A 24198-nucleotide genomic window follows, 5' to 3' on the forward strand; every position below is an offset into this window, starting at 1 on the left:
GGAATCTTGAGTAGGAGTAGAAAGATTATTTTACCTCCTTATTTGGCACTAGTGTGACCGCTGTTGAAATACTGTGTCCAGTTCCAGCGTCCACAACTCAAGAAGGATGTTGATACACTGGAGAGGGTTCAGAGAACAGCTATGAGAATGATTAAAGAATCAGAAATCATAGAATATCAGGGTTGGAAGAGACCTCAGAAGGTCATCTAGGGCTTTGTCAAGCCAGGCCTTAAAAACCTCTAAGGATGGAGACACCACCACCTCCCTAGGTAACCCATTTCAGTGCTTCACCACTCTCCTAGTGAAATAGTTTTTCCTAATATCCAACCTAGACCTCTCCCACTGCAACTTGAGACCATTGCTCCTTGTTCTGTCATCTGCCACCACTGAGAACAGCCGAGCTCCATCCTCTTTGGAACCTCCCTTTAGGTAGTTGAAGGCTGCTAGCAAATCCCCCCTCAGTCTTCTGCAGACTAAATAAGCCCAGTTCCCTCAGCCTCTCCTCATAAGTCATGTGCGCCAGCCTCCTAATCATTTTCATTGCCCTTCTCTGGACTCTCTCCAATTTGTCCACATCCTTTCTGTTGTGGGGGACCCAAAACTGGACACAATACTCCAGATGTGACCTCACAAATGCCGAATAGAGGGGAATAATCACTTCCCTCAATCTGCTGGCATCCACGGACTTGTGAATGTCCAGCTTTTCAAAATAGTCCTTAGCCTGTTCTTTCACCACTGAGGGCTGCTCACCTCCTCTCCATACTGTGCTGCCCAATTCAGCAGCCTGAAAGCTGACCTTATCTGTGAAGACCAAGACAAAAATAAGCATCAAGTACTTCAGTTTTTTCCACATCATCTGTCACTAGGTTGCCTCCCCCATTCAGTAAGGGTCCCAACACTTTTCCTGACCAACTTCTTGTTGCTAACATACCTGTAGAAACCCTTCTTGTTACCCTTCACACCCCTTGCTAGCTGCAACTCCAGTTGTGTTTTGGCCTTCCTGATTACACCCCTGCATGCTCGAGCAATATTTTTATACTCCTCCCTAGTCATCTGTCCAAATTTCCACTTCTTGTAAGCTTCTTTTTTGTGTTTAAGCTCACCGAAGATTTATCTGTTAAGCCAAGCTGGTCACCTGCCATATTTGCTATTCTTTCTGCACATTGGGATGGTTTGTTCCTGCACCCTCAATAAGAGTTCTTTAAAATACAGCCAGCTCTCCTGGACTCCTTTCCACCTCATATTAGCCTCCCAGGGGATCCTGCCCATCAGTTCCCTGAGGGAGTAAAAGTCTGCTTTTCTGAAGTTCAGGGTCTGTATTCTGGTGCTCTCCTTTCTTCCTTTTGTCAGGATCCTGAACTCGACCATCTCATGGTCACTGCTGCCCAGATTGCCACCCACTTCTACTTCTCCTACCAATTCTTCCCTGTTTGTAAGCAGCAGGTCAAGAGGATCATGGCCCCTAGTTGGTTCCTCCAGCACTTGCACCAGGAAGTTGTCCCCAACTCTCTCCAAAAACTTCCTGGATTGTCTGTGCACTGCTGTATTGCTCTCCCAGCAGATGTCAGGGTGACTGAAGTCCCCCATGAGAACCGGGTCCTGTGATGTGGAAACTTGTTAGTTGTCTGAAGAAAGCCTTGTCTACCTCATCCTCCTGGTCTGGTGGTTTATAGCAGATGCTCACCACGGCATCACCCTTATTGCTCTTGCCTCTAAACTTAACCCAAAGACTCTCAACAGGCTTTTCTCCAGTTTCATACTGGAGCTCTGAGCAATCACTGCTCCCTTACATACAGTGCAACTCCTTCACTTTTTCTCCTCGCCTGTCCTTCCTGAACAGTTTATACCCATCCATGACAGTGCTCCAGTCATGTGAGTTACCCCACCAAGTCTCTGTTATTCCAGTCACATCATAGTTCCTTGACTGTGCCAGGACTTCCAATTCTTCCTGCTTTTTTCCCAGGCTTCTTGTGTTCGTGAACAGGCACCTAAGATAACTAGCCGATTGCCCTGCTTTCTCAGTATGAATCAGGAGGCCTCCCCTGTTGCACCCTCCTCCTTGTGTTTCCTCCTGGTATCTCGCTTCCCCACTTACCTCCGGTATCTATCACATGCCTTACAGTGATAGACTCAAGGACCTCAATCTATTTAGTTTAACAACGAGGAGGTTAAGGGGTGACTTGATCAGTCTATACGTATCTACATGGGGAACAAATATTTAATAATGGGCTCTTCGATGTAGCAGAGAAAGGTATAAACACGAACCAATGGCTAGAAGTTGAAGCTAGACAAATTCAGGCTGGAAATAAGGTGTACATTTTTTAATGGTGAAAGTAAATAACCATGGGAACAATTTACCAAGGCTCGTGGTGGATTGGATTGTATGTTTTTCTGAAAGCTCTGCTCTAGGAATTATTTGGGGGCAGTTCTCTAGCCTGTGTTATACAGGAGGTCAGACTAGATGACCATAATGGTCCCTTTTGGCCTGAAAATCTATGAATCTTTTTATCCTCAAAATGGAAGGAACCAAAATCACAAATCCAAACACTCCTGAATTTCAGAAAATCCAGATCCAAACCCAAACATTGGCAAATTTCACTGTTCTATTTTGGATCATTAAAGAGAGGCTAAAGCTGCAAATTTGGATCTGGATCCAAAATGAGACTTTGAATTATTATTATTTATTATTTTACACCACCCAAAAGTGTATTGGGACCCTCAGAGTACAGTTAAAAATCACATGGTCAAATAACTGTTTATATTGGAGAAAAGTGAAAACGGAGACTACACTGGTATAAAACTGGTGTCGCTCAGTGATGATTCAAGACTGTGTTCTACAAGATATAGAGGACCATCTATTCAACAGATGGCATCAAAGCAGTTATAAAATCACATTCAGGACCCATTGGTGATATAAAACCATCTGCATCCTAATATCCAACCTAGGATGCATCCTTACATATAATATGTACTGACCATCACAGAAGAGTTTACAAAGTAAGAGAGATGCTAACGTTGATAATGGTTTGGTTTTTTTAAATACATAAATCTTCTATTTTCTTACCTTCTGCAAAACACAGTAATTGATCACAGCCTGGAAAAACTTAATATTAACCCAACCACATCTCAGTTATTCTCTTGCTTCTAAAGTCACCCTGCACTCAGTTACAGCTTGTCTTTGATGAATATGCAACAAGGCAAGAAACAACATGTATTTCTCCTTGATTTTTAAGTTGTTACTGCTTGTTGTTAGAGGAGCTTTTGGTGTATAATAGGAACAATGTTTATGGCACTGGGGGTATCCTGGCAATAAACAGCTTTTGGGATTATCAAACACTTTGGCTGTTTAATCAACTGCAAAAGCTGTTTATTGCCCACAGCTGTCAGACGGTAACAACTTTTGCTTGCTGCCAACAGGGGCGCCTGATTCAAGCCAGTGTCTAACGGCTCCGGATTCTGTTAGTAACCTCCCGAGGCAGCCGGCCTTCAGGACTTTTTAGAAAAGGAACCATGCTGGAGAACGCGAAGGGTATGTCTATGCTGCAAAGAAAGCCCTGGGGCATGGTTGCGGCTGGCACAGGTCAGCTGACCTGGGCTCGTGGGGCTGTACCATTGCAGTGCAGCTGTTCTGGCATCGGCTGGAGCCTGGGCTTTGAAGTCATGTGGGGGAGGGAGTGTCCCAAATGTTGACACTGTGATGTTATAACCCTGCAAGCTTGAGTCAGCTGACCCCTCTCAGTCAGCTCTGAGCCTCGGTGCCGTGGGTTTTTTATCCCAGTGTAGATGTACCCCAAGGGTTAACTCCATACGGTTAAAGCCCAAACTCTGCAAATGGAGTCTGCTGAGATCAGGGATAGAAATTCACCTGCATAAACCGGGCCCGGTGAGCTGGGCTGTCGCCCAGTCCTCTCGTGGCTGTTATCCCAGTTCATTCTTGCCAATTGTGCATTAACAGGCCCATCCCCTGTGGCCTCTGCAGAGGTATCCTTGCGAGGCCTGCTAGCCTCAGTGCCCCTGCACAGCCCAGATACAGGACTCAATGGTGGTAGTGTGTGGGGTGTGTCTTTGATGGGTAGAGCCAATCCCCTTGAAAAACCCTTGTTGAATGAAGGGTAAGTATCTTTGGAGTCCAAAGGTTATGGATTATTGGGGGCCTGGATGATCACAAGACAACACTGAACCATGTGGCAGACAGGAATGGTGTTCTGGGACAATACATGCAAAGTGGAATTGCTGGGAAATATCTAGAGAGAGTTGAATGCAAATGCCCTTCGCCAGGTATGCAAACCGCCAACCTTTCGAAGCTATGCCCTGGGGAGAGACTCACTGTTTGCTGATTGCCTGTTCCGGAAGGGTGGAGATCAAAGGCCCAAGCCTTTGAACCAGGCTGATCTGCTCATGTTATCAAGTGGGAACCACAGAAAACGCCTTGGTGGGGTTTGAAGGACTGACTCCTGCCAGAGCCCCCACTGGAGCGGAGGGTGGGTGGGGTGATCTCTGGTAAGCTTATTAGCATGTGTTTAGGTTCTTTTCTTGTTTTTAATAGGTTTTCTCTGTAACGCTTTCCCCTTAATGACAGATGTGTGTTAGAAAGGGTGACGTGGTAACTTGTAACTGCTGGCAATGCACTGTTCACAGCCTTCAAAGAGTAAGCAACGTGCAGGCGCTGGTCCAGTTAGGCAGTCTGGCTTGCTGGCAATAGCATAGTGTAGGAGAGGGAACTGTGTAGCCTGGAAAAACTCCAGTCACGAGGGAGTGAGACACGCAGGTCTCTGTCCAAGCGAGGTGACGGCTGAGGATCTAGGAGCCTAGAACGGGTGCCTTTGCTGTACCATAGAGAGGAAATACAGAACTGTGAGAGAGCCCTTCGCACCAGGGTGAGTTTCACCCCTCCTGCATTAGACAGTTAGCAACGTGCTCTGTGCTATTAATTAGCATAAGAAGCTGCCCAAATAGATACCGAGCCCAGTGGCGCAGTCCTGTTTTGCTCAGGGAACATCTAGTAGATCAGAGTGAAAGTTCACAAAAAGCCAAGGAGTGAGGGGGTAACCAAATTACACCAGAGAACAGGCTTCGCATTCTACTCCCCGTTCCTTTTAATAGGGCCCAGGGAGACTAGTTGGGCAGGCGACATAAGTGATCTGTTCCTCATTTGTAAAACTAATTCAGGCAGGGCTAATCAGAGCCGAGAAACCCTCAGTAAACATTATTAAAGTTGTATCATTCAGCGGGAAGGGACGCCCTGATATATCCCAGTGTGCCTTTTGCTGGAAGAATTAACGGAAGCTCCCCAAGAACCCACTTGGATTACATCCAACATGTAATTATTTTGGTGTAACAGATCTATTGATTGTGTAACCGAACAAACTGTGATATTACCGAATAATACGCCTCGGACAATAAACTGGAATTTATGGGAACTCTGTTAGGTTTGAGAGTCTCCTGGCTATGGGTAATACTCCATGCACTATGTATCGTAGGAGCCTGTTCTCAACAGTAGGACACTGTCTCTCAGTTTGCTTCGCATTGCTAGTGGGAAGGGAAGGTCAGAGGCTCCGAAGAGAATAAATGTGTATTTCCAAACCATGACTGTCTTCCATGTAAAGTTTTGGATTGTAATGGCTGGAGGGTAACGTGCCCATACTAAAGTTGAATTCATGTCCTGGGTTCTGCTAGGTGAGTAGATAATTTGGTAAAATCAAATCTGAATTTGGTCAATCTATCGGAAAATCTTCTATAGCACCTGTCCATGCAGTATCTAAGCATCATCTGGATGAATCAGATCAGCAGAGCAAGGTGCCTGAAGGATTTTAGGAAAACAGAAGACTCCCTGATATTAGGAAGCTCTGATTTATGTTGGTGGGAATTGCACTTAAGTAAAATCGCTTGACAGCCCTAATATATATATATATATATATATATATATATACACATACACATACACACACACACACACACACACCCCTCTACCCCGATATAACGCTGTCCTCGGGAGCCAAAAAATCTTACCGCGTCATATCGAACTTGCTTTGATCCACTGGAGCACGCAGCCCCGCCCCCCGGAGCGCTGCTTTACCGCGTTATATCCGAATTCGTGTTATATCGGGTCGCGTTATATCGGGGTAGACGTGTATTATATATAACCATATATATATAGGTAATAGAAGAACAGAGTTTGGTATTCTGATGGATAGTCTTAGGAAGTGCTAAGTCCCTTCTCAGATAATTTGGGGTTCTCTGTGTTAGACCTGAAAAGCACGAGATCTCCTTCACAAGAACGTTTAGTTCACGTAGGTGTTGTGAATCTGTTTAATGCATTCTGAGAACATCAGAGTATGAGTGAAGGGCCAAATATTATTATTAAAGCTGATTAAAAAAAAAATTGGCTGAATATTTTCTAAGAAACTTTTTTGAAAAATGTGCCTTTTGTAGCAATTTTTCAGTTTTTGGCTGCTAGTTTTCGTTTTTTCGATGAAACCCCAAATTTCCAATAAATAAATCATCAATCACTCTATTATTTCAACGGCCACCGGAAATGGTATTCTTGCCTTGACCACGCAAAGCGATGCTGGAGGAATGTTGTAAAGCTCACAGGCTGCACCAACAGCCAAGATTTCTGTGCCAGGGAAGCGATGCTTGTCCCTTGATGCAAGTGCCGGGGAACTCTCTCTACCTAAGGACGGCTGGCTTACTGTAAGTCAGCCCAAGGAGCAGTAGGAAGGAGGTAAAGGTGTTTAAATTTGTGTTTAAAGGTGTTAAAAGGAGTGTAAGTTTTTCAGCAGGCACTGCTCTACTGAAGGGGTACCAGTGTCCCATGAAATAAAATGCACACTAAAACGAAACAATGTTTACACCTCCGAGCTATAAAGAAGCATATTGTAGATGGAGTCTGGATACACCTGTCACCTTTATAGAAACAGCTTACCTTGGTGGTGCCTTGCCCTCAAATGGATTGAACGCTATCAGTGACAATGCCGCCTCTTCACTGGCCAGCAGCTTTCCCGCCAAGTGGATTATCCATTCATTCTGTTCGTAGGTCTGGCGGAAGAGGAGTATGTGGGAAGGAGAGAAAAACAAAGCCAAAGTGTTAGACTGTTGGACAGAGAATAGATATTAAGGAATCTCATGTGCTCTCCACCAGTGGCTGGACTTGCTGTGGCAAGCTGGAAACCTTCGGAATTTGTATTCAACAGATCTGCCTGGTTTGTCAAAAGCGGAGCTTTCTTTCTGAGCTAAACCAGTAAGCCTTGCACTAAACTCACCTCGCCTAGACGTGATTCCTTGCATGTTGCTCTACGGGCCCCGCATGGTAATGCCGCTTTGTGAAGATCTGTAGCACCTTATTGGCTGCCACAAGTAACAGCATGAATCATTGTGGTCTCCTATTGTGCTCAAGGGACTTAAAAGCAAAAAAGGCAGCCTAAGAAGTATGTAGTTAAATGCATAATAGCCTATACATAGTCTTGGACACTAGAACCTGTGTGACAGAAGGGAATATTGGCTGGAACACTGGGGCTTACCCCCATCCTCTTTCTGAAACCCTGGATTCTGAAATGCCACCGGGGCAGCCTTGCTAGACAGGGGGCTTTTTTGAACTTTTTGTCTGAAGGGTGCATCTCTAATAGCGCAGCACTCTCCCTTAACATTTCGTATGTCTGTGTCACGTATAGCTATGAAGCCAACACCTGACACTGTTGCACAACCGTGTTGCATTACAGGACACAAGCTATCTGAGGATTGTAGAATATAAATAAGAAGACAGCATCCACTGCCCTTAGCGACTCGAGACGAAGGTTCATTCTGAAGAGTGGTTTTATCTCTCTCCCTTTTCTCCCATCTTTAACACGGTGGTTTAGAATTTGTGGCCTTTGCACGAGAAGTGAGTTTTGAAGGAGAGGATGTGTGCTTGGCACATCATATATAATCTCTAGTGCCAACTGTAATTTCAAACATATGTGTGGGGTAAACATTGGACAGCTTCACACAGCATGTTTAAACAAATTCAGTGCATCTAGATGGGGCTACGCAATCTCTCCAAGGGAAATTTATATTGAATACTTCCTCTATGTCGGCAGTAAGCAGAAAACACCTTAAGAAAATTTTGCATATAGGAAAGAGAGAACATCCTGTCTCATTTAAAACTACAGGGGCAAGAAGGTCCACATGCACATGAACTAGATTCAGAGTTAAGTGACACTGAATGGTGGTGTCATACCTAAAAGGGTTACAGTTGCCTTTTCGTAGCACAAAAGCATGCAGCAGTGTCAGGAAAATGCAGGGAAAATGCAAAGATATCAGACTTACAAAATCCTAATTTTTGATGGTGAGAAAAGCACCTGCCTTCTCACTGAATGTGCTGGCTCTCCAGTCACACCAAAGCTACCAACAGACAACAGATCCGTAAGTAGGTATGGATTTCAGAGTCCAAGCAGTAACATGCCTGCCTCCTCTTTGCCCATCCCTGCTTTTATTATGCAAGACGGTCATATAATACTTAGCATTCAACCATCACTTAGATGAAGATCTTAAATTGCTTTATAAAGGGGGTGGGTGGGTAAGCATCATCATTCCCATTTCGCATATAGGAAAACTGAGGCAGAGACAGGCAGTGACTTGCCTATGTCATCCAGGAGTCAGTGACAGAGCCAAGATAAGACCTGGATCTCCTGACTCCCAACCTGGTGCCCTAGCCAATGGATAACACATTCTTTGGCTCTCTGCAGTAACAAAGATGCACTCAGGACTTCCTGCTCCAGACATTACCCACAAAACAGAGGACAAACGCAGGAGGTTTTACTCAGCCTGGAATGTCCTTGTGATTTCCCCTTGTGTCCTTTGAGTAAGAAGAGCCCAGATTTCATTAGCCTGGTCATGCACCTCGGGGAAGTGTCATTGCATACTGAAAACGCCAGCTTTACAGACCCGGGGAACAAAGCCTTCTATGCATCCACAGATCAGGTACAGCACAGAGAGTGGGGCTGCACCTATACAGGACCCCCCGCCCCCTCAAACCCTTCCTAGGGTCCCAACAGGGAACAGCAGCGCTGCCCTGGCAAGACCTAGCCCCAAGGTGAGGTGGTTCAGTCTCATTAGCGAGATATCAGCAACGACGGCGCTAATCATTGTGGAGGCTTCTCTGAGGTCCATCAGGAACCGGCACGAGACCCATCAACTCATCACACACTGGCTACCAAGCAGACTTCAGCTGTCGATGGCTTTCAGCTGCTAGTGAGCTGGATCGGAAGGGGTGACCGCGTGGAAAAACACTTGGGGACCAAGTTCAGCCCTGATGTAAGGGGCTGCAGTGAAGTCAATGGATGCTACAATGCTCTGAAGCACACGGCCGTGATAGCAGAGGTACCGCCGCTGGATTCAATGAAATTGCACCAGATTACGCGTAGAAATAGAATCTGGCCTATTCTGTGACTTGCCCCCCAGTCTGTGCCCGGGATTGCTGAATTTCCTCTGGGCGCGGAGGGGACGGTAGAGAGCTTGTGTTGGAAGCTTCGTCTTTAACCTTCCAGTTAGCTGCTTTACCTGCTTTGTGCCCCTTACCACTACCATGGCTGGACTCTGTTTGCCTCTCAGTGGGCGTGCAAGGTGAAGGCGACTTATGCCTCAAAGTGGTAGGGAGAGGGTACAGAGCAGGAAAAGCAACTACTCAAGAGGTGTTCACGTAGGGACATACTGCAGGAATCCCCAGACTGATCTGGCCCGAGTGGTTCAGCCTGTCTCCGACACATCCCGAGCCAGATACTTCAGAAGAAAGTGGAAAAATCCTTGAAACAGCAATTATGGAATAACCTACCTCTGGGGAAGTTTCTTCCTAACCCCCATCAGCTAGTGATTGGATTATGCCTGGAATCATGAAGGTTTCCATCTATTACACATCACATCCTGTCTCATATAGCTGGAGATGTTCCTATTTCTATAAATATCAAATTCTTTCTCAGCTCCTAAAACCATGGCTTCAATCATATCTGGTAGCAGTGAGTTCCACAGGCTAATGGTGTGCCATGTGAAAAAAAAATCCTTGTATCATTTTTAAATGTGTTGCTTTTTTTTATTTAATTGGCTGGTGCCTTACTCTGGTATTAGGCGAGAGGGAAAACAGGAGCACCGGCCTGATGTACCTTCTCTGAAATGCTCATTTGGCATACCTCTTCCATGTCACCTCTTATTCTCTTTCATTTATACCCATTTGCTGACCCGTGTACAATTTACATCCTTATTTAAATGATCTCTGAATCTGGCTCACTGATTTCAAGGGGGTTGCACCCACTCACTGCAAGCGGCAGAATTTGACCCTCTCTATTTATCTCCTTCTCTGAAATAATGAAGCTTGTGTATTTAATAGGGGTATCCAGCACATCTCCATAAAGAGCATTTCACCTACCCGTGGTTTTATCAGCTTTATTGTTCCATAAAAAGACTTTTATACATGTGTATCCAAATGGATGTTTCAAGCAAGCAGTAGGGGACACTGTGGGAAAGCTAAACCCAGCAGCTGTACCTGCAAGACTGTGATTAACACAGAGCATCAATAAAAGGCAAATCTTCTGTAATGGCAAAGTTTGTTATTTCCGTTGCTATGGGAAACAGAGAGAGAACCAAGTGGCTGGAACACACCCAATATAGATAGCAGGCCGTTCAAACAGCAGCAGATCCTTTGGGGGTTTTGTCCCATGCTGACGGGAAAACCACAGCATTTTACACCGACAAGTTTTCAAAAAAAGGTCACCCCCCGTCCATCTCTCTGGTTTTATCTTGCACACATTTCATTTCAGCCGATCGGCCGGCTCAAACACTATTGTCAACCTCAAGTGTTCAAAAACCATGAGCAAACCACGAGAATTTAATACATAATACTGTCAGGTAGTTTTTAAAACCTGAAATGCACAAACGCAGGTCTCTCTGTTGGCTGCTTGAGTATAAACTCTCCTTATCTGCTTGTAACACCTGCCATGGGAGGAGGCTGGGGGGGAGGGGGGCTGCCATTCTATCCCCTCCCCCCGCATCCATCCCGTTCCCTTATCATTAACCTTTCTCCTTGTCTCCAACCCCACACACCTACTCTCTTCCCCTACTCACATTCCCCCTCCACATGCTTCCAGTCTCCCAGCCCCAGCCCCACCTCCTACATTCCCCATAGACTAACATCTGACAGTTCCCACTGCCCCCCCATTCCCTGGCACCCCCTAGTCATGTGCCCTTCTTCTGTCAGACTCCCGTACCCCCCGATGGCCCGCTGCACCCACTCAGCCTCCCTCCCGTACCCCCGATAGCCCGCTGCACCCACTCAGCCTCCCTATTACCCCATCATGTACCTCCAGTCCTGCCCCACTATGTCCCACTGCAACCCTCTCATTAGCCCCCTGCTCCTCCTCAGGCTGTCTTCTGCTCTCCTGCTTTTCTCTGTCTCCTCCTGAAGTATCAATTTGTTCTTTCCATTTAGCATATATACATGGAATAATATACATGGAATAATATACATAAATAATATACATGGAATAATACTGGGCCAAATCTTGGCTTAAGTTGACTTCAATGGACATAGGCCAATTTATACCAGCTGAGGTTCTGACCAGTCAGGACAATTCTAAGCAATGGAAGCACGAACATCGGCTACTTAGACCAAAAAGACATATCATCTTGTCCAGTTCCCAAACAAAGCTCTCATTATTACAACAATATGACAACACTAATCAGCCTTCACCATATTGCCTTTGGCCAAGACAAAAGAGTGGGAAACGTGTTCTCCCACCACCACGAGTGACCAGCTCTGTGAAGGCACATTGCCTGGTCTTACCCTTCCCTCTTCGGGAAGGCTAGGGTTACAGCTGGTCGTTGGCTTGAGTACTCCCTGCCCTCTCTGAATGCAGGAACTGGGATTGTACTTGGATCCTTCTGGAGGAGTAAACCTACCTCTTCCCCTCCTCCCTAGCATCTCCATGGAAATTCCAGCCAGAACCGGACTCAGATTCTTAAGTCACATGGTGGCCTAGAAATTATTGTACTGTTACAATATCCTTTCCGCAGCTGATCAAGAACACGATGCTGTAAGCACTTATGCACATGAGTAGCTTTACTCCTGAGAGTAGCTCCAATGAAGTCATTGGCACTGCTCAAATGAGTAAAACTACTCCTATGTACATAAATGCTTGTAGGATTCAAGCCCAAAATATTCTTGAGACATCTGTTAAGTCTCACATAACTCATATTATACATGCTCATGACCATGTTATCAGCTGGAAGATGGCACAAAGGGAATCCCATTCTAAGCAGCTGCTAAGAAATAAATTAAAAAGAAAAGCACACTGATGTCTACATGTCAATGCCCCTGCAGATTTTCTCTTCTGCAGATAGGAAGAAGCGACACAGACATGTTACTGGATTGGTTATGTCCCTCCCAATGCTAAATGAAGGACATTAATTCAGAGCTACAGCACCCACGGGATGCACATTCAAAACAAGGAAGGGATTTAGAAACCAAATGAAAAGGGATATTGTATTTAGATAATAAAATTAAGATCATAAAAGCGATTTCTTGGAAAGTAATGTCACATTATATTACATGCAATTAAAGCGGGACCAGGACAGTAATTAAGTGGTAGTCAACTAATAAATTGCACTTCAGAGTTAGACGCTCCAGAACAAAATCCCTGAGCTTCTAACGTTTCGGATATGCCAGCTATTCAAACATGTGACAAGTGAAGGCCCATGTCAGCCATGACAGGCTTTGGGCCTATTTCTGTCAACATGCCTGTGTTTCCCTAGTGCAAATCCTGTAGTTATGCTCCACAGTGGAAAGTTTCTCAGGAAGCCCCAAGTGAAAGAAGGCGTCATATGTCAAACGTGATGAGGTGCAAAGAGGAACCTGTCACACGCAGCACAAAGGGATGGTAAATTTTCTTCCCCCAAGTCCTACTAGCTTTTCTGCAGCTTGTCAGGAGTTGGATATGTCAGTTCCTTAACTGACCACCTTCAATAAACTGCAAAGCTCTCAGGCCCACTGCTCCAAAAGTCATCGGGCAGCCTGGGAAAACTGGGAAAACAATAAAAGAAATAAACTGTAATCCAGAGACAGGAGGAGCCTGGTTTTATAAGCCCCCTTAACAATTTTTGAGCAAAACCAGTTTGAATTCCTAAACTTTCCCCCTGGAATTTAACTCCCCTGGTTTCTCATCCCTCCCTCGCCCCAAGCTATCTACCCAGGGTGATTCAATTAAAAAACAACAGCAACAAAAACCAACCTTTTCCTGGCTAAAGGGGTTTGTTTTAAGGACAGAAAAACACCCATCCTTCCAACAGGTAGGCTGGGACAAGTGGATGTTCTGTACATGGTATATATAATGCCAATTATTTTTAAGCATAGTTGCGTAAGGTTAAGCTCTTCAATCCAATTAGGTACCTAAATAAGGGTATGTCTACAGCAGCGGCCAGCACATCCCTCTGCCTGTGCCGCTTCCCGCAGCCCTCATTGGCCTGGGACGGTGAACCGCGGCCAGCGGGAGCCACGATCACGGAACCTGCCGACGACAAACCGGCCCGGCCCGCCAGGGTGCTTCCCCTGGCGAGCCACGTGCCAAAAGCTGCTGATCCCTGGTCTACACTATGAGGACTATGCTAGCATAGCTATGTTGGCAAAGCCTGAAGAGTAGATGCAACCTATGGTGACAGACTGTTTTTTTCTGGTGGTGTAGGAACACCACTGCTATCATGTGCCAACAATGCCCCTCTGCCACGTACATTGGCCAAACCGGACAATCTCTACGCAAAAGAATAAATGGAAACAAATCAGACGTCAAGAATTATAACATTCAAAAACCAGTCTGAGAACACTTCAACCTCCCTGGTGACTCAACTACAGACCTAAAAGTTGCCATTCTTCAACAAAAAAACTTCAAAAACAGATTCCAACGAGAAACTGCAGAACTGGAATTGATTTGCAAACTGGACACCATTAAATTGGGCCTGAATAAGGACTGGGAGTGGATGGGTCATTACACAAAGTAAAAACTATTTCCCCATGCTAATTTCCCCCCTACTGTTACTCACACCTTCTTGTCAACTGTTTGAAATGGGCCATCCTGATTATCACTACAAAAGTTTTTTTTCTCCTGTTGATAATACCCCACCTTAATTGATTAGTCAGAATTGGTATGGCAACCTCCATTTTTCCATGTTCTCTGTATATCTATATCTATTTATCTATCTATCTTCCTACTGTATTTTCCACAGCATGCATCTGATGAAGTGGGCTTTAGCCCACGAAAGCTTATGCCCAAATAAATGTTAGTCTCTAAGGTGCCACAAATACTCCTCGTTCTTTTCCCTAAATGAAGTTAGCTATGTCCTCAGAAGCCCTCTTCCAACAACATAGTTGCGTCTACACTGGCCTTTATGTTGGCATAGCAACATCTGTCAGGGATATACTTTTTTTCAACCCCCTAACCAACATAATTATGCCACTATTTCAATATAGACCAGAAATAAGTGGTCTAATTTTCAGAGGTGCTGCCAGAAACGTCATTTGTTCTGAGTCAGTGTCAGGGCTACATCGTGGGCAGCCTGTAGGAATGGGGTGAGCTGCTCGACATCTGGACGGAAGAGTTGAAGATCAATCCAGGGCCAGGCCAGGTAAAAACCACAGAATCAGAGTCTGCTATCAGATTGAGAGTGTGTGGCAAGAATAGGGGTCAGGCTGGGCTAAGGTCTTGCCCCAAGGCCAGCAATGATTCTAAGCCAACGACACTAAAACAAGATCAGGGTCAGAAGCCAGGCCAAGGCTGAGAGTCCGGGATTTAGGCAAGTCACAGCAAGGAAGCACACCAGAGATCTGCATTGCTCAGGCAACTCCCAGAAATGGCTTCCGGGTTTATATGGAGAGTGCCAGACAATCAGGGAATCACACAGGTCTGTCATTCATGCCCCCTTAGGGTGGGACTTCCTCCAGGTCTTAGCCTCTCGGTACTTTTTGGTGGCAGCCCTGCCTAGGCCCCTAGTGGCCATAAGGAAGCAGTGTCTACCACAGAGTCTACAGTCCCCAATCCTAAGCCTGCAGATTCTTATAGCCAGAACCCCAGGGTTCTACATCCACCTTTAACTTTGCTGTGGGTGTTCAGGGCCTTTGAAAAAATCAGACTACAGATTTAACTACCTAACTCTATATATTCAGGTGCCTAATTTTGGGCATCCATATATGAAAATGTTTGCCGCTGCATTTACATTATTTGTCATGATATTTTTCACCCTGCTCCTTCTCCATTTTTCACCCTGTTTCTTTGCTGGATATGCGTTTTTTTTTCTTCTTCTTTCTTTCTACCCATTTTGTCAATGTTTTTTCTAAGCAGAATCTGAACCCACTTCATGCAGACCATTTTTTCCACTGACAGCCCACTTTCCCCCCGCAATATAGAGTGGCAGAAGGGGTAGCAGAAATGCAGGCTGGGATTGCTGGGGAAGGCGGACCACGACTCAGCTTCTACAACAGCCCAGTTGCAATACTGTTACTTCACTCGGAACACTGCAATTCACCCTCTGAACACTGCAATTCAGCCTCTGAACACTGCAATTCAGCCTCTGAACACTGCAATTCAGCTGGAAAATTCTAGTCAGGTCTAAGAAGATGCAGCAGCAACTGATGGAAAACTCTGGGCAGTTACCAGCATCCTCCACTTGGCACTTGAATGCACCCAGAGATGGTGACAACAGAGACTCCGGGGTTCTGCTCCCAGCTACGTGACACTGGGGAAACCGATGGATGTGTGACAGCTGCCATTTTAGCTGACAGCAGAGGCTCAATCAGGGGCCTCCAGAGCTGAAAGCAGAAGTCTCCACAGTTTGAGCTAACGAGCCAGGCTTGGTCGCTGGGGGTTGTAATAAACTTACACTTTCTGTGGATCAGGTGGGGGGGGACAAACACACACTGACCAGTAGGCATTTACCCACTGGTTCATGTCCCTACTGCCAATGGGGGAATCATCAAGTTTAATTAGTGGAGGTGTAATTAATTGACATGTGTGACTATAGAGCTTTGAATGCACAAATACAACTGTAGCCCCATGTGTGGCAGTGTGAGAGACACACCTTGGGGACCTTTTATTGAATTAAAAGGAAGAGATGTAAATGGGCCTGCTTTAATTCTTTCTCCTGCTCCTCCCCCAAGCTGTTCACATATATCAGTGTCACTCAACATGCCAGGTCTATGTCTGCTGAAAGATCTAACTTGTGTGTAACAGTGTCATTCAACACCATCACTGCCAACACTTGCGAACAATGCATTAGTATCTATGCCCCGTCCTCGCTTGTTTTCAAACCTGAGAACACTTTGTATTTTAAAACCATAGGGATAGTCCTGTCTTGGAAAGAAACGGCCATTCTCTCATCTCAGCGCTGTTTCTCTCTCCTACACTCAAAACCTTCCACAATACAATGAGATTTCAACCAACCGCTTCCATTCAACCCACTGCATCTTCATTTAATGCTATGGACTGGCTTGAGTTTGAACCTTTGCTGTCTTCTTGCTGAGAGATAAGCATACCTAATGCAGATTAAATGAAATTCCAGCACACAAAAACTTGAGGGGTAAATATAAAACCATAGCCAGAGAGAGATGCTTATGTCATTGCTGAAGAATCTAAAAGGTGCCTAAATGAAAATACCACAAAGACAGAAAATGGGGGGGAGGAGAGAGAAGGAGGCAGAGGAGAGTCAAGAAGATGAAGGAAAATGTCTATAATAAAATATTCTGGGGTGGGTTCATGTTATGTAATTGTTCACAAGCCTTGATTTTGTAACTTCTGTTGTAAATTTTAATGGGAATGTAAATAAGACTGAAGAAAAGAATAAAAAGGCTTGAGAAACAATTCTGCAAGTTTCCCCACTAAAAAAAAAACCACCCATCTGTTTGCAGGTGACATGTGGGGGAAAAGATATTTGGACAAATTCTGAAGTCCTTACTCAGCAAAACTCCCAACGAAACCAACTGCCTGGGTTGCCACTGAGGGAGGAACACAAGATTTAGTCTCAAAGGGTTGACAGAAAGGAGACACTAGAGTCTAGCAGTTAGAGCAGGTAACTCGGAATGGTAAAACTTGGTTCTAGACCTGACTTCCACTGACTCATTGTGTGCGCTTGGGCAAATCACGTAACCTTTCTGTGCCTCAGTTTCCCTATTTTTATAGTAAAAGTAATTATACTTGCCAACGTTTGTAACGCATTGGGAAATCTTTGGGTGAAAATCACTACCTCCATAAGTTCAAAGTGTTTTTACAATTATTATTTCTGAGAAATTTTTTTTTTAACCTAAAACTGAGCCATATTCACCACTGAGCTTAAACCCCTATTCAACCGCATTCATTTTTTCCATTTAATTTTAAAAAGTGATCCTTTATTGACACGTACATACATTCCTTGAGGGATGGACGCACAATATTTTGGTTGGAGGTACCTCTCCTCCTGGTCACAAAAACAACTATTGAGTGACTTTAGCAGTATGTGTTGCTAATTTATTCTAATTTGCGAGAAACAAGCTGGAAAGCTATTTTTAAATAGAAATTCAAACTAGGGCTTCACATATTTTTTCTCCCCTGTGAATGTGCAATAAATCCACAGTAGATACTGTATATTCTTTGTAATCACTGAAGTGCTCACCTATTCTGGAAATTAAAGACCCTATCATGTTTTTCCTAAGAGCAGAGCCCATTTGTTCTGACAAAGCTCCAAACTGAGCAATCACATTCTACCTACCTAAATTCCCCCTGCACTTCCAACTGCATAAAGCATCCTTCTTCACTGTCCTAAAGTGCTGTGAAGTGTTCCTGTGAGCTGTAGTGTTCCAGCCCAGAGGTGGGTGCATTTCAGTGATGGGAAAAGTGAGCTCTGTAAGCATACTATCTGTAAAACATGCTGTGGCCGCGCCGCCCGGTCTGGCCCTCCGGAGCAGGCTGCGGCCGCGCTGCCCAGCCTGCCGGAGCCGCTCCAGCCAGGTCAGAGACATCCTCCCCTGATAAGATGGGAAGGGATTGGATGGGGAGAGTGTGGGGGTCCTGGGCTAGGGAGTGGTTACTCCCCTGACTCCCAGCTTCTCCCCCCAAAAAAATTTCCCCACCAGTTGCTGTCCCGGCCCATCAGGGTAAGCAGCTGGCGTGCCAGGACACTTTGTTTACTTAGGTTTACTTCCTGTCTGCAGACGCTCGAGGTAAATAAACCATCTCGGCCCACCAGCGGCTTATCCTGATGGGATGGGAGCCAAAGTTTGCTGACCCTTGAATTATACGGTTGGCTTATGAATGCGTTATAAAAAATTTCCATTTTTACTTATCCATCTTGGGGGGTCGGCTTATAAACGAACCGGCTTATGATTGAGTATATACGGTAACTACTTTATATGCACAGGAGCATTGCTACTTTGAAATCCTCAGCTGAAAAGGGTCTCTTTATAAGAGCAAGGTGTGATCCTATTTCTATAGTTTAACCACCACCAACTACAACACCACCTGAAACAAACATTTGTTGACGTAGTGGTCTACTCAAGGGGCACCGCAGTTTCATGTTGCTTGTTCTCTGGCCTTCTGTTGTTCTTTCTGGGCCAGAGAACACACAAACCTCAGGGCATATAAGGTACATACCTGGAATGCAGCAAACCACATGAGCCAGTCCAGACGATAGTGGTATGGTGTTATAAGGCACGGCCTCCTCTTCAAATCCCCAGGCTTACATTTAAATTCATACTCCTCCCAAACCGCCATGGGATCATTGGGGTCCAGGCTGGAGGTACCTTGGAAGATGATCTCAGTTCGTTCCTTAGTAATGCTGTGGGAAATAATCATTGCGTTGTTATTTTCTCAGGCTGTGCCAAATCCTAAATACTGACAGTCAGCAAGGAACTGCCCCGTTAGCCTAAAATTTCTTTTATCCTGCCTTTAGCTTTTCGGCTAAGGTGAAATGTGGTAGCAGCTTAACATTTTGATTCTGACAAGCGGCTGAGAACCAATCGATGGAAGGTACTTACCACCGCACCTAAGGACCTCACCATCTTTAATGTGTTTATCCCAGGAGGTCTCAAATGGGGAGTCAGGACCCCTCATGAGGTTATTACGTGGGGGGGTCGCAAGCTGTCAGCCTCCACCCCAAACCCCGCTTCACCTCCAGCATTTATAATGGTGTTAAATATAAAAAAAAGTGTTTTTAATGTATGGGGGGGGGGTTGTACTCAGAGACTTGCTGTGTGAAAGGGGTCACCAGTACAAAAGTTTGAGAACCAGTGGAGGATATGCCCAGGCCCAACGCAAGAGGTCCACGTCAGTCCTGGCAAGGGGACGGGACCCCAGTTGGACCACAGGAAGTTCCGGGCAGCCCAGAGGCGGGAAGCAGTTAGAGCAGGGAAGCCTGCTGGGGCTGCTGGGAACTGGGCCATCTAAAGAGGCACTGCTCCCTCAGAGGGACTGAGGGGTGGCAGGAAGAGGTGCCGGTAGGTCTGGTGGGACCAAACGTGGCAGAGGCGGTGACTGGGACTGACCCCACAAAAGGCTGGGACCCAGCCTGTCACCGAGCCAGTTACTGAGAGAGAGAGACCCAGACGGAGAGGGCCCTGCAGGAAGCCGGGACCCAGACGGTGGTGGAGACAGTAGCTGTGGGAACCCAGACCCGGAGGGACAGCTCCCCGGGTGAAGAAACCCAGGCGGTGGCCTGTGGGCGATCGGGTGATGTAGGGCAGTGCTACTGTCCCTATTCTATGGCTGGGGAATCGAGGCATACAGAGAGACTTGCCCAAGGTCACACAAGGCAGAGCAGGGAATTCAATCCAGGTCTCTCAAGTCCTAGACTGGCGTCCTAACCACGAGATCAGCCTCTCCCCCTACTTGGTTTCCAGGGCATCCCTTTATCTCAGCCATTCTGACAGTCTAATGGCAGCACAACCTCTGGCATGCAAGGCTTAGCTGTGTGACTGCACGACTCGTGTGGGACAGTGGAGATTCGGGCAATCACAAAAGTGATCCACACTAACACAGATTTTCGTGACGACCCATGTGCAAAAATGCATGCGTGTCATCTGCGCGTGTGGCTGCCCTGATGGCACCCCCCGACTCTGGTATTTGCACATGCAATTTCATGTGACTCCATCTGCAGGATCAGCAGAGACGCTTCCAGCTGGGACGAGCTCAGCACAGCCCGTACCGGGCTGGCTTCCTTCAGGTTCACTTAGTAGAGCTGCCGGTCATGGAGCATTAGAGTTCCAGGCTGAGCCTCGGCTGCGGCAATGGGCAGGATACACGTACAGCGCGTCCAGGTTAATTGGTTATGTCTGCTCTAGAATGTGGCAGCCAGCTGGCATATACAACCCACCCCATATGGAGCACCCCCTAGCAGATTACTCCTGGGGCACCATTAACAACTGTCTGAAAGTGCCCAAGCGTTTCGCCATCCCAGCTGGAGGAGAAGTCTCACGGAGCCATGGCTCAGCAGCCGAGCAGGGCAGGGCGGCGTGTGAGCCATCACAACTGAAGCCAAGAGAAACAGAAAAGGAAAACAAGCTGGCTGTACCTAATTAGACATATAAAAACCACCCCAGCCTTACGGCAGGTCACACACAGACCTAAGTCTTATGACTTGCCAGCCTCCAAACAGCAAGGCAATCGGACAATGCAGACTGCAAGCACCACGCCACAAAAGGAGATCTATAGCGAGGCGCCCATGTCAAAATCCATTCCGCAGGGGCTTTTTTCCAAAGATCTGTCAGTGACGCTGCTCTACAATGGAGCGCTCTGTTTGCCACGGTGTCTGCATAACAGCATCATTCTAGCTATCAAACTGGTCCAAAACTCCTCCCCTAATTCCGTCCTCTCTTGCTCTTTCCACCACCAACCCAAGAAACTGAAAGCTCAGACCAGCCATTCCCTCCCGCTTTGCTTATTTCCAGTGATGGACACTTGCAACGAATGGACTGCCATTCATCTCAACTTATAATTGTTACCTGCCTTTAATAGATTTCTGGACTCTTCAGCCAAGTCCCATACGATACCTTCGGCTGAGTTATGAGCCGTGGCTAGCTGCCCAATGGTTACAAACACACTGTAAATCAGGGACACCAAATTACTAATAAAAGTAGGTTCCTACTGTGTGATTCAAAATATGTCAAGTTTCACATAATCGTATATTCATTATGAGCTGCAATCCTCTTTTTATTGGTTTACATAGGCTGGAATTACAAACATATTACAGCAGCATTTCATCACATGCTCTTTCGGTTCTGGTAACTGTTGAAACAAAAACCTTAGACTGAAGAGGAAAAAGAAAAACAACAACCCAAATACAACAAACTCCCATAATTCCAAGACTCAACCACTCTAAGAGGTGCAAGGATTAATACAACTTTGTTCTCACCACTCCTACCCTGCCCCCACCAACCCTCCTCCAAAACAGGGCTTTCACATGTCACGCAAAACACATCTATGTTTTAAAATGCGGAGGTTTGGTTTTTTATCGTGTTTGTTCAAAGCTTCCCTTTCTGCAGAGGCTGAATAGAAATGTCTGCTTGTTTGAAAGGTGGGTAAAAGATTATTTCAAAGCCCGGTGTGACTATGGGCTTGCTGCGTAGTTCTACCGCTCACGGCGTGACATGGCTTTTACAAAGGTTACATTTTTGTAACAAGGACCTAACACACCTGGGTAGTTACACTAGGTACCTGCTAAGCCAGAATCTTCAGCAGCCAATCAGATCCCTCTCTGTATAATGCCCCTTTGATAACAGTTGGCTGTTTTCTGGGATACGATCCACAACCCACTGAAATCAATGGGAGCCGTTTCCATCCTTTGGCTCAGGCCTCTAAAGCAGTGGTTCTCAACCTTTTTGGGCTCAGGACCTATTTGTAAATGTTTATGACCTATCACGATCCACTACACAGTCTGGGGCCGGAGGCCCTGGGGTGGTTTCAGTTGGATCCTGCCCGGCACTCACCCCACTGTGGTGGCTTCAGCAGCTCCTATGCCGTGGGGCTAGCTGGGCTTGGCTCTCCACCCTGAGCGTTGCAACCTACCGCCTCCCTGACTGGACCAAACCTGTGTGAGTGGAGCTCTGACCTGGCTCATGGGGTTGCAGTGCCACTCACTCAAATTTGGCCTACCCAGACTCCCCTTATCATGACGGCTGGGCCCAACCTGAGTGGTGCTGGGACCCCAGAGGTCGCAGTGCCTGGAGCAGGGAGATGAGCCCAGCCAGTCCCATGGGGCAGGAGCTGCCATGCGACTCTTTGAAACATTCTAGCCACCCAGTTTCCAACTGTTAGATAGAGGAACAAGTCCTATGCAGTTGAAAGCAGTGATAAGTATTTAGCCTATGTGGACACTTGCAGAGATAGCTAGTATGACTACAATACGGTGGCCCAACCACCTAATGCAGAACTCTGTATGCTATCATGCAGAAGGCTCTTTTTCAGGGGCACTGTAGCAGGGTCGTCACCCCGCTCCTGCCCTGAAGGACTTAAAACAGGCCCGGGAGAGGGCTGTGGTGGGGAAAAGCTCGGCTGATTGGGGGAAGCAGCCACAGCTGGGGCCAGGCCCCAATCAGGCCACAGCTGGCCCTATAAGAGGGGTGAGGGCCAGAGGCTGTAGGAGTCTCTCTCTAGCGGTGGAGAGAGAAGGACCTGGCTGCCTGGGAGCTGAGCAGGGTCCCTGAGATAGAGCAGGGCTGGGGAAAGGCAAAGGAGCTGGGGAGCTCCAGCCTGGCAACTCCCCAGGCGGCAGGCCTTGCTGAAGGCCTACAGAGGTACTGGGGTTGCAAAGCCAGCAGGTCCAAACCCCCCTTGCCAGTGATGAGCGGATTACAGACTGCAGTCCGCCCCAGTGAGCGGGGGCTAGATGATGACTGGCAGTAACCACTGAGGCAAGGTGGGGATAGACGGTTGGGGGGGTTCCCCTGGGAGGGGAGACCCAGAGACTGTGGGGGTACTGTAGAGGGCAGAACCCCGAGGGAAGGGCCACCGGGGTCTGGGGGGGACATGGGGACCAGCGGCAAGTGGGACATTGGCCAGCAGAGGGCGCTCCAGAGCTGGAGAGCTAATTCCCGAGACAACCAACAGGAGGCACTGTGCCAGTGATTCGTCACCCCCGCTACAGGCATCCTTATGACTTTCCTCCTGCCAGAGCAGAAAGGCAAGGCAGGTTCATGGAGGAGATTTTTCCAACTAGAGGGAGAGAGGAAGGGAGGAAGAAAGGAACACACACACACACACACACACACACACACACTAGAGAGAAAAAAAATCACTCTAAATATGACCCATATGACTATCTTCTATGCATATTATTATAATGTTTTTATATCTAATATATTGCGCCCCTTAAGAACAGTTATAAATTTAAAGCAAAACTATAGTCAAATAAATTATACCGTAGGAGAGGATTTTGTGATCCCTTTCAAGCACACCCTTTCCCCCCCCATCCCCAATGAACGGCTACTCTGAACCGATCAGCTACCAGAAAGATTAAAAGAAATGTATAAGACACAAAGGCTGGCTAATTGACTATATTTCATGATGTTGATAGGAGAATAGAACAGAGCAGGTGTACTGTGGGTCTATTCAAATGATTAGTACCTTCCAAAAGCGCCGTACGTGTTCACTATCCTGAGCGGGTTGAATGAGGTGTTCATGACTTGTCTGGAATTAAGCAGGTTGAGCACGACAGGTATACTGAGATAGGTGATCAGGAGTCCAAATGAGACGTTCACCACTTTGCGGACATAGCAGCCTGGTTAGAACACAAACAGAACCAGAAAGGAAGTGACTTCACTGTCTGAAGTTGCTCATGATCAGTTCAGACCCTGCTTCTAAGAAGATAGTTTTTTTTCCCTACAATCCTTTCAGGTCACCTGACAGGCAATTTCAGAGGGCTGCTAACAGTTGGTGTCAGCTCCCTTTCAAGCTAAAGTGGATGAATTCTTACACGTAATCAAACAAATCCTCGCCAGTAGGCCATGAAATCTCTCTACAAAGATCTGCCTTTCTCTCAATAGTCTGAGAAGGGGCTGAAAAGAAAAATGTCTAAAATGTTCGAGTAATAACAGTTTTAGTGTAGGAAAAAACCACAGCTGGCATTTAGACATTGTTCAAAATTGCCCTCCTTGTTTTTAAGACTCTCCATGGACTCTCTCCAGCTGATTTTAAACCCTCTCTATTCCCCATCATGGTTCCTAAC

General features: G+C 46.4%; 1 protein-coding gene across 1 annotated transcript in view; it reads right to left on the reverse strand.

Annotated features, from left to right (window-relative positions):
* Positions 1-6921: 6921 nt before the first annotated feature.
* LMF1 (lipase maturation factor 1) overlaps positions 6922-24198 on the reverse strand; it is a 308607-nt gene continuing 291330 nt past the window's right edge. The window contains exons 8-10 of the mRNA XM_034783537.1: positions 23598-23751; positions 18633-18816; positions 6922-7038 (exon numbers count right to left, since the gene is read on the reverse strand). Coding sequence (XP_034639428.1) covers positions 6922-7038; positions 18633-18816; positions 23598-23751 — 455 coding nt within the window. The remainder of the gene's footprint in view (positions 7039-18632; positions 18817-23597; positions 23752-24198) is intronic.

This window comes from Trachemys scripta, chromosome 10 (assembly GCF_013100865.1).
Source record: "Trachemys scripta elegans isolate TJP31775 chromosome 10, CAS_Tse_1.0, whole genome shotgun sequence".
Lineage (NCBI taxonomy): Eukaryota > Metazoa > Chordata > Testudines > Emydidae > Trachemys > Trachemys scripta.